The following is a 10,263-nucleotide window of genomic DNA, read 5'->3' as shown; positions in this document are numbered from 1 at the left end:
GTGATTTTATTACAATTCACACGCTAATCGTTTAAGGGTATTGGTAACGGAAAACAAGAGCTGTAGTAGGGTTTCAAGGTTGAAATAAAAATAGGGACAGCTCTCTAACAAAACTATCTCACAGTTTATAGTCTGCTACCACGAATTTTCTCATGACGTCACACCCTCCTATCTCTTACCTCGGTTTTGGCGACCATAGTGGAAGTCGTCAGCTTAAGCAATACAATTTAGACCCCCAATATTGACGTCACGTTCCCATAGCTTCTCCCTTCTCAGTACCAAAAGTGAGGAAGAGACGCTATTGTGTTCAACTTTGACCTTACTTTAATACAAGCAAAATAACAACACCAACCGCATACTCTTATAACAATTTTATTATACACAATTGCCGAAGTGACTAAAAATTAATTACATCTTCTGAAAAGTTATTACTTAAATTATTTCCAAACTTTGACGACGCCATCTCTTGAGGCGGAAAGTACAAAAGTCTGTGAAGCGTGCATGACCGAAATGTCACTTATGACGTCATGATGCCCAGCTGGTGGCACTTCCGGATACCTTCTAGGTGTCTCATCATTACCAGCTACTGGTGGTCTAGTGAAGGTTTCTTGCAGTACTTCAGTACCATCAATTACTCTAGATCTATTTACAAATAAAAATAAAAATAAATTACGCAAACACACACAATGGCGGCCATCTTGGATTACAGGCCTATTTGGGGGTATATCACTACTGAGAGGGAGAGGGGGGGGGGAGAGGAAACAAAAATAAAAAACGTACTTGTACAAGACTGAGCCGGGAGTTATTCTATCATTGGCTGCACCAGCTACAATGTAACTGTCATTATGATTAACGAGGTCCCAGTACCTTATTCTCATATCAGAACCAGCTGTCAATAGATAAGGACTGGTTTCTTGGGGGCTCATGTACATGCTGTACGTTGAGTGACTAGACGCCTATTTTAGCGCCACAAATACAAAAACAACTCGATAACAATCCCATACAAAACAAAAGGTCAAAAGTTAAAAATTACATACCTGAGTTTGAGAAAGAGGAGGCGCGTTGCTGGCCCATAGGGTCATTTGACGGGCCCCCGTTTCCATGTCCCATTGAGAGACTTCGTTGTTTCCTTGGGCCGCCGCGAAGAACGACGATTGTTTCTGAGGGTGAATGAGTAAACGACGAACCCTAACGGCTAAAGAAATATCGTTTAAATTTAATTAAAACTAATTAATGAAGGTTGAAAAACAATAACAATACCTGTAGGATGTGATACTGTTGTAATTGGTAATTGAAACCTCATATCCCAACATATTAATTTTCCAATGGCAGTTCCGGCAACAAGCCAAGTATGTTGTCGATCAATAGAGAATGAAGTGATCAGTCCATTCTTTGTATGATTCTCCAATTTCCAAGCTGTTCCCGGTGATCTTAAGTCCCAACCAACGATGGACCCAAAGACGGTGGCATAAACCAAGACTGTCTGTGGACCCGCGTCAAAGTAACTCAAATCAACGACGCATCCTTCGTCGTGCGGTTCCAAGACTCGAGAGTGAAGAATACTAGTCTTAGTCGTCCCTGGTTCAACCCTGAAAACGTGAATTTGACCAGAGTCCGACGCTGCGGCTAAAGATTGCATATTTTGGCACACTGTCAGGCTGGTTATTTGACCTTCCATTCGGTTATAAGTTTGTCTGGATCGATTGGCGATGCTCCGTCCATCCATTCGACCGCAATCCCATACTTTAACGGTGGAATCATTGGAGCAGGTCGCGAAGAGAGAAGTATCGGGGATAACCTGAATCCTATTGACTGAAAGACGATGTTCGTGAAGATGGGCCACCAAAATTCCACGTGGTTTCCAACGTTCAGCTTGTTGGGAGTGTTTATCTTTTGACATTGAAGGAAGGTCAAGGTTATCCCGATTTTCTTCGTCTTTCAAGTACTCTTCTTGCTTTTTCAACGTCATAGAATGAAGTTCTTGTAAACAAGGATTGGAACAATCTAAGAATGATAACAAATAAGCCCTAATTTGAAATGTAAGGGCGTTAATGACCACAATGACCATACAATCAGGCATTTTGACGGCGGCTTGAACTCCTTTTTGTTCGGGAACATCCCAAACTGGTTGCAAATCTTTCCCACCTAATTCCTTAACGACATCAGTCGCTTCATGAATTTGCAACTCTTTACTAAGATCGGAATGAGTCGATGTACTCATAGGTGTTCCGTCACTCTTAGTTTGTTGGGAATCAGTCGACCCAAACATATGTTGCCATTCTTCATTCTATTTTATTGCAAGACACCCGCGAAAACTTTGAATTCGAGCTTTGTTTATCGTAACGGATGCGAGTAGTCAAGACTATACGGATAAACAAACATGGTTGGCACTTGGCCCGCCATCTTGAATGAATGTTTATCCGTATGGTCTACACTACTGACGCAATCTACCATTGCTATGCCAGGAGAATCACTAACATTCATTTTCTTTTTACCCGGTTTCCTATTGAGAACAACAAACAAACAAACACAGAGATTTATATTTTATTTTGATGTTTAGTCGAGTATTTATTCACCTGTAAGATGAACTTTGCGACTGATCATAAGTAATATCGGAGTTGCTAATTATTCTGGAATGTAGTCTGACTGTATGACCTATTTGGGCCAAATCTATAACTCGACCCTTGTCCTTGACTACATTTCTAGCATCCCCAGAGCTTAACGCGAAAGAATTGAGGTAATTGTTCATAAGAACGTGACGCAAACCTTTGAAGAGTGGCTAGGGGTTACTCACTAGTACTTGTGTATCTTCAGCAAATGCTCGGAAAGGGCCAGAATTTTTTTCTCCAATAAGGAAGAATCGGAAATACCTTCCGATTGCAATCTTCGATAGACAGTCTTCAGGGAACTATTATCTCTATCCATATAAACTTTATGTCCAGTTCCGACGATACATTCGGTCAACTGGTGTTCCCTTAAATCTTCCAAGAATGGAGCCAACATTGGAAGTTTCACCAAATAATCAAATTGTTCTCTGGTTAATGGTTCGCTTATTGCGTCCAAAAGAACAACTTCTTTATCCAGTTGAATTATATTACGCGATAGAAACGGTTGTAGTAGAGGCATAAGTTTGCATTGAATGTCCGCGAGTGATAAGGTACGCGCTACAGCGCAAACGAAACCAACTGTTCCTTGACGAATCCATAAGTTCTTGTGGTAGAAAATTGAGCTTAATTACTTCGCGTTTAACCTTGATTTATATTGACTTACGGGATGGCAGAGTAAAGGTACAGCCTCACCGACAAGTTCATAAAGCATTTGTTTTTGAATTAAACCTAATTCGGCTAAATCCGTCATGGAATTTAGCGTTTTGCTTATGACAAACTCTTCCGGATCGGCTAAACCTTGCTGTAGTAATGGTTTTAAAATGGGGCAACATTGCCAACCAACATAAGCCGCAATTCCGACTATACTTTCAAAAAATACTCTTCGTAAATTTCGATCACCCTAAAACCAAACAGGGGTCAGTTTTGTGGACCAAAAACTCCCAAGAACTTCGTCAATACTTTATCATTTAGAAAAGTTATCATGTGTGACAAAAGAATATCATTCGCTTTCTGCCTTCCGAAGAAAACGCAGAGTCGTGTGATTCCCTGCTCTAAAAGCATTTGTTTAACGACATTATCGGGGTCACTTAGTAAAGTGGCGACGCATTCTTGAACCATTTCTTGTAAAATTTGTAACTCAGAATCGTAAGACGCCTATTTATATTTTGCATGGATAATATTAAAGTTTGGGACACTATCTACGATGTACTACCCTGACTAACTTGATGGGAAGAGGCTTGGTTGGGATCGGATTGCTCCGTATCAAGTTGAGTCAACTCCAAAAACCTCAATGCCGTTTCGGCAATTACCGCTATGTTTTCCGCAAATGCGGTTCTAACTATAACAGCTTCATCTTGCGCTACGTGACTCTGAAATTACGTTGAAGTTTATGGTTTCTAGCAAACTGAAACTAAGCCTAAAGTTTCGTACCAAATTAGGGAAAATATACTCGGGAAATATATTAGCGTCGCTTCTAGGAACATGTTTAACGAGTGTAAGGCAGTTTGTTAGCTTTTCAATTGCCGCAACGCGTACGCGAGGATATTGATCATTTAACAAGAAAAGCTGAAAGGGGTTAAGTATGTTTTTTTTTTAAATAAATTAAATTAACTTCCGGGGCAGTGAAAATCACTGATTTAATTACCATATAAGGTAGAAGTCGGTCAAGTATAATTTCAGGTGCTAAATAAGGCGCCATTTCAGCCAAAACATCTAAAGCTTGTAGTTTAGCCGAAAAATGTTTTAAAGCTCTTAAACAAGAGGTGACCAGAGAAACGACAATAACCAAACTATCATTGTTTCCCGTCACGCTGTTTTTTAGATTGTAACTATCAGTCTCTTTATCAATTTGAAGCGTGCTAATTATATTTTTAACATCCCTTTTGAGCCTGCGTTAATTAATTATAATTTAAGTTAATTTTGTGCTTGTTTTGATGATAAATTAATTTAGAGGTGTGCGGGTAGTGTTTTATTTCAATTTCGAATCGGGTTCGGGTAATCAAAGATATTGTTTTCGGGATTCGGGCGGGTACCCGAATTTTGTGTGGGGTATTCGGGTAATTATGCTTAGTTGAAAAATGGTTGTCGGGTAACAGTGGGGTATTAAAAGTTAAACCGAATAGTTATCGGGCGCGTACCCAAAATTTTTTATAGTGTCTTTGCGCGTGACGTCAAGTTACCTTCCCCCTTTCCTCTCCCCTTGCCGGGTGCCCGCTCTGGCCACGTTAGGACGCCATGTTGACATCTCCTGAAAACCGGTTTTCGCCCCCTATTTCTTCCCCCTTTTACTCTGGCGGAAACACCCTATACACTAGTTTTACTATTATATCTCAATCCTCAAGCGCTAGGTTCTTCTATAACTTTTGGTTCTGGCTTTCTCCTTCTTAAAGGGGTAAGTGTCCGACCCCTCTACTTTTTAACCCACCAACCAGCTATGCAAGCTCTATGAGGAAAATCGTCCTTTGTCCCACGGGGCCAGGGAGGGTCCAACCAGCCCCTTTAACTCTTAGTCTTATTTCAACACAGAATACTGACAATGGGATGATATAAGTGTGTAGAGGCGTGTCGCGCAGCGTGATTCTAATCTGTCTCAAAAAGAAACTACCACAGAACGCATACCTTCTGCGAGTTTCACGGCATTTCGTCATTCTTAAAAATCCCCCCCCCAGTCTTTCTAAACTGGAAAGTGGGTGGTCCTGGCCCCCCTAACCCCTCTGATTCTTATCTACCTTACCCCTTTGATTCCTATCTACCTTTCAACCCGCAAATAACCCACCCACCCACCCGCTGTTTCAGTTTGATTTGACAAGGCTTATGGGGGAGTATTTTTACTACCCATGCAGTTTCTTGGAATAAATGAAGGGGCTGTACCCCCCCCCGGGCCACCCGCACACCCCCCTACATTTTATATAAAAGTACAGTAGACCTGGTGATTTTATCATCTGGAGCTGAAATTGGCACAAAGGAAAATCCTTGAACATATTCCTTCAAAAAAGAATAAAAATATCCAGGGAATGCCTTATTTCTTTGCTGATCCAAATAAGTTTGGGCTGATTGACGTAAATTAGGATCTTTTTGAAGCATATTGGTAACCAAATCCTTTGTGTAAATTAATTTCATAATTTGAACAGATTGAAATCATTTTTCAGGGGTCAATTTTAACTAACCCTAATATTTTTATCTTCAATTTTATCTAATATTTTATTGGGATTGTATTCCCCGCTTCGATAAGCCAAGAGTTGGGAAAAATCAAATGGAGTGTTACCATCGGTAAATAATTCAGTTAAAACACAGCTGAAATTGTTGTAAGTAATAAAAAGAATTAAGAGAAAGGCATTGCAGCGTTTGTTTCTGTCAAAATTAACAACCAATAGAGTAATGGCATTGACTTCTCCCTGCCTTTGACTGTATTACACTCTATAGGTGTTATAATAAGTGCTGCCAATACTCTACTATTCACCCTATTGAAAATATATCCATAGCAGGTGTAAGATCTCCCTTCTTTATCTCATCTTCCGGCAACAATAAATTTGTATCAGCGGAACTGGCTACATTTTCAGGGTTTAAAGTTTTTACAAATCTTTCAGGGGCAATATAACAAGTACGCCTTCTGGATGTATCAAAGAAGTAATTAAAATCTGCTGGATTATCTTCGGGTAAATAGGTGGGTTTATAACTGGCAAAATCAGTTAATAAAACCCAGTTCCAACCAGTCACCATGACATTTTCTAGTTTGATATCACCGTGACAAACCTATTTAGAGTAAGTAGACTCAGTTGGTATTAGGCTTAAATATTAGGTCAGTTAAATATCTTAAATACTACGAACCCCGAGTTTATGACATTGAGCCAATGCATCAATAAGTTGAAAAGCTATCCATCGTTTTTCAATGTGATTAAGAAATGGCCTAGTACTTAATCTATCGTATAAATTGTCTTTGACAAATTGGCGAATAAGTAAACCAGCTTTTTCAGTTAGCTAAGATTGTAATTGACAAATAGTTTAGTATAATATGTTAATTAATATTAAGTTAAGCCATCGTACCCATGCTTTTTGAAAAGGTAAACAATTAGGAATTTTTCTTAATAAATCATGAATAGCTTCAATTTTTTCTTTGTGGGAATTTAAGGGTAATGATGGATCGTGTATTGCAAATACTTTGACCACCGTGAAACCCTCCCTAATGTTCAGGGAGAGTTATTTTACATGAATAACACATGTAACGTTAGACAGATACACTTACTTATGTTTGGCTTTGGCAACTTTGAAAAATCTAGTACTTCCCAAACTACACGCACATCGGGAACAATAGTTTACGATGTAGTAAAACTAATACCTTATTTATAAATCAAACACTTACTTTGCATCGTAGGTAAATTCAGAAAAATCTGTTAAATAATGTTCAACTGGAAATATTTGACTTGGTGCAATTCCAGCTAAAGAGTTACCCATGCCGAGGCTTAACGAAAAGTGATTGAACTAAAACTACACAAAAACGTATTTTTCTGACCAAATAAAGACTGTAAAGTAGTTACGCGCAAATTAAAAGGGTTACATCATGACTCTGAACTCTTTTTAAGTTAAATTGAAGTATATTATTGTGTTAAAAAGTCAATAATTAAATACGACAATTTGAATCACGGGTTTGGCATAGCATAAGCGGACGACGCTTGGGACTTCCTATTTGCAACATGACCAACTGTCAGTTGTTCATACTCATCCCGCGTATTTCAAATTACAATTCACAATGATGTAAAGAACATATTAAATCGAACTAATAAGTATTTTAATACAAAAACTTCTATTTTTATTTTTCAGCATATAATTTATTCGGTAATACAAGAAATATAGACTATAAACTCTTAAGCCAAGGCCTAAGCTATAGAATTAGGATCCCAACAATAATGTAAATTTTTATTTAGGGTATCTAATTGGTTCATCTCTTTGTCTGTCAGCTGAAAATCAAAAAGATCACTATTTTCTTTCACACGCTCTAAACTTTCCGTTTTTGGAATGATACCTAAATTAAAACAATTATGTTAAATCCACATTTAAGTCTAATAAATAAAATAATTACATAATTCATTTTGTAACGCCCATTTAAGTAGAATTTGGGCCTCAGATTTTCCATGAGAGGATGCAACTTGTTTCACCACTTCATCTGTTAAAAGCTAAAAAGAATTTCCACAGTATAACAATTTCTGGGCAAACCAAGCCACTCAAAGTGTATGAAAATGTTGAAACAAATAAATAAATTCTTACTTCATCTTTGCCTTGGCTTCCACCAAGTGAAGAATAAGCTTGAACTTGAATATTATTCGTTTTGCAAAACTTTCTAAGTTCACATTGTGACAAATAAGGATGGCATTCCACCTTGAAAATAAATAATTATAATAATAAAGTATAATTAAACCAATGAACATGAACCATTTTCTTACTTGGTTTGCAAATGGAATGACTTGGGCATAAGTTAAAAGTTCTTCAAGATGGTTTACAGTGTAATTTGATACTCCAATATTTTTTAAAATCCCTACAATATTCATAGATAAACTTATACATGAATTATAGTTCAAATTAAGTCATAAATAATTAAATAAAATTAAAAATTTAATTTACCATCTTCATACATTTTTTCCATGGCTTTCCAGCTTTCTTTTCTAAGGGCTGCGTGTTTAGGGTCTCCAGGTGGAATTCCACCAGACACTCCAGGCCAATGTATTAAATATAAATCCAAATAAGTAGTTTGAAGCTTTTCTAGGGACCCTTTTACAGCAGCAATACAATTCTCATAACCCTGTTCTTTAGGACCTACACAGATTATAATAATTATACTAATTAATTTACTAATTAAGGTTCGTTTATTCCAATAATCCATTGGATATAAGCTTACCAAGTTTACTAGTAATAAAGACATCTTCTCTCTTCAAATCATATTTGGAATACATTGATTTTAATGCCTCTCCGATGTATTCCTCATTTTGATAAACTGAGGCAGTGTCTTAATTAAAAATCATAGTTAATTAATTTTTATACTGGGGGGCGGGGGGGGGGGGTAAATTATCACTTAAATATAATTAGTAGTAATATAAATTACCAATTAGTTTGTACTTTCCCTCTGGCCCAACAGCTGCTTCTAAAAGGTCAAAGATTTTTTGACGATCCCTGATTTTGTAAGTCCCAACTAAAATAATTGTGTAAATTGTAAACAAATAAACAATAATAACTAAGCTAGTAGGTGAGATTTTCACCCCCCCCCTCTTGTTCATAAGATATGTTCCATAACTTTGTCACTGGTTACTGAGAGCTTGTACCCTCCATTAAAAACAATAAAATACCAAAAAAAAAAAAATTCCATAAAAACGGAGTGAAACTAATAGCCCCGCCTATTTATACAGATGGGGATGGGACTAAAAAGGAAATACCCTTTGTTTCCGCATTCCATAAATAGTCGGCTTTAACCTTTGAGTCTGGTGAATTCAAGGTCCTTCCGTTAAACATTCCCCTGAAGGTCGCACCCCTTGCATTCCAACCTCCGTTTATTACCACGTGACCCATAGAAGAATGTTATGTAATGTTGGTACTATCAAGGCGGCTTCTTTTGACGCTTACAATATGGTATAACCCCATCCCGGAAGCGCCAATACCATTTTTTCCAAAGTTCAAAAAGAACCGGGCATTCCATTGCCAGTAGTGTAGGGAAACCCCCTCTTTGTCAATGAACGTAGTATGAATGCCATAAAAGCGGCTTCTTTTAACTCTACTAGTCATAGTAATAAAACTTGCAGCTGGTACACCCAACGCGGAAGCGCGCCCTAACCCATAGTATAAATGCTATAAAAGCGGCTTCTTTTAACTTGCAGCTGCACCACCCAACGCGGAAGCTCCTAACCCACTCCCAGACTTCATTCCCCTTGGAGTAACAATCCCCCTCTTTAGAGAATTTCTTTCACTGTATTTATATACATATTGTCAGTATTAGTTGACCGTAAAACTCTATCTAAAGTAAAGGATTTAGGGTTTGGGTTTAGAGACAAGTGTTACGGGGATTTTAAAAATAATACTATTTATTTATTTTTTTTAAATAAACCTATGGTAAGATTACCAAGGCTTCCAATTTGAAAGCGCATATTCTTCTTGATTTAAATAGAATACATGATATAGAATAAGTATACTTACATCCTAATGTTGGCAACATCTTCCTGAACATATAATTCTTGTCAAACAAAAGTAATAAAGCTTTCAGTGACCAGCACAAGTTCTGGGAAAAGCCCAAAATTCCGATTTCCGAATGACCATTCAGAACCGAGTCAACTCCACAACTGCGGCTGCGCCAGACGCCAGTCACTATTTGTCTTATCGTTTGTTCTTATGATGAAGACGGTCACTTGACCAATAGAGAGCTTCCTTTTGGGGAGGAGTTATGATTTGTGAGATCATTATCATCATTTACACGTCCATATTGGTGGCTCGAATGCAGAAGGAAAGCCGAAAACCACCAATAAGGTTGTTAGAACTGAGGAGGGTCTGACGTAGTATTCACAAAACTAAAAGGTCTCAATAAGGCGATATTTATTATATAATATTGTTAGTTGATCTTATGGATCGTTGGAAAAATGGTGGCATCCGTTATTTTTGTTACCTCTCCGAGTAACGTGTC

General features: G+C 37.8%; 2 protein-coding genes and 1 long non-coding RNA gene across 5 annotated transcripts; 1 reads left to right on the top strand and 2 right to left on the bottom strand.

Annotated features, from left to right (window-relative positions):
• Positions 1 to 356: 356 nt before the first annotated feature.
• Positions 357 to 7,107, bottom strand: Vps15 (vacuolar protein sorting 15). Of its 2 annotated transcripts, none has more exons than XM_089866305.1 (20): positions 6,967 to 7,107; positions 6,850 to 6,894; positions 6,651 to 6,786; positions 6,435 to 6,584; positions 6,067 to 6,359; positions 5,774 to 5,900; positions 5,533 to 5,705; positions 4,252 to 4,495; positions 4,038 to 4,172; positions 3,830 to 3,976; positions 3,567 to 3,761; positions 3,271 to 3,507; positions 2,795 to 3,210; positions 2,577 to 2,717; positions 2,452 to 2,503; positions 2,071 to 2,287; positions 1,261 to 2,004; positions 1,038 to 1,195; positions 781 to 956; positions 357 to 642 (listed from the first exon to the last, which is right to left on the bottom strand). In XM_089866305.1, the coding sequence occupies exons 1-20, from the start codon at positions 7,056 to 7,058 to the stop codon at positions 438 to 440; spliced, it is 4,083 nt and encodes a 1,360-aa protein (XP_089722431.1). In that variant the 5' UTR covers positions 7,059 to 7,107; the 3' UTR covers positions 357 to 437. The 2 variants fall into 2 exon arrangements, with proteins under 2 accessions (XP_089722431.1, XP_089722432.1); XM_089866306.1 differs by having other exon boundaries at positions 2,479 to 2,503.
• LOC149702492 (uncharacterized) lies at positions 5,557 to 7,918 on the top strand. 2 transcript variants are annotated; one of them, XR_016381744.1, is made up of 4 exons: positions 5,557 to 5,694; positions 5,756 to 5,911; positions 6,194 to 6,368; positions 6,979 to 7,918. It is a non-coding gene; the product is annotated as an uncharacterized LOC149702492 (long non-coding RNA). The 2 variants fall into 2 exon arrangements; XR_016381743.1 differs by having other exon boundaries at positions 5,756 to 6,368.
• On the bottom strand, positions 7,385 to 10,238 carry LOC149702491 (uncharacterized). The gene is made up of 8 exons (XM_089866329.1): positions 9,783 to 10,238; positions 8,701 to 8,787; positions 8,497 to 8,604; positions 8,223 to 8,414; positions 8,045 to 8,136; positions 7,869 to 7,979; positions 7,684 to 7,777; positions 7,385 to 7,626 (listed from the first exon to the last, which is right to left on the bottom strand). Exons 1-8 carry the CDS (start codon positions 9,811 to 9,813, stop codon positions 7,481 to 7,483), a joined length of 861 nt encoding a protein of 286 aa, XP_089722455.1. The 5' UTR covers positions 9,814 to 10,238; the 3' UTR covers positions 7,385 to 7,480.
• Between the last annotated feature and the right edge of the window lie 25 nt (positions 10,239 to 10,263).

The sequence above is a fragment of the Phalangium opilio genome, unplaced genomic scaffold (genome assembly GCF_054372755.1).
Source record: "Phalangium opilio isolate 3A_F unplaced genomic scaffold, DU_Popi_V2 ptg000017l_1, whole genome shotgun sequence".
Classification (NCBI taxonomy): Eukaryota; Metazoa; Arthropoda; class Arachnida; order Opiliones; family Phalangiidae; genus Phalangium; species Phalangium opilio.
The sequence above is the reverse complement of the archived record's forward strand: the minus strand, read 5'-3'. Positions and strand labels throughout refer to the sequence as shown.

Coding starts and splice junctions, on each gene's coding strand:
- Vps15 (XM_089866305.1), bottom strand. CDS start 7,058: ATGGGTAACTCTTTAGCTGGAATTGCACCAAGTCAAATATTTCCAGTT. Junction 6,787..6,849: donor GTTGCCAAAGCCAAACATAA/GTAAGTGTATCT, acceptor CCTGAACATTAG/GGAGGGTTTCACGGTGGTCA. Junction 4,173..4,251: donor ACCGACTTCTACCTTATATG/GTAATTAAATCA, acceptor AACCCCTTTCAG/CTTTTCTTGTTAAATGATCA.
- LOC149702491 (XM_089866329.1), bottom strand. CDS start 9,813: ATGTTCAGGAAGATGTTGCCAACATTAGGAT. Junction 8,788..9,782: donor GATGTTGCCAACATTAGGAT/GTAAGTATACTT, acceptor CAATTATTTTAG/TTGGGACTTACAAAATCAGG. Junction 8,415..8,496: donor CTTTATTACTAGTAAACTTG/GTAAGCTTATAT, acceptor TAATCTGTGTAG/GTCCTAAAGAACAGGGTTAT.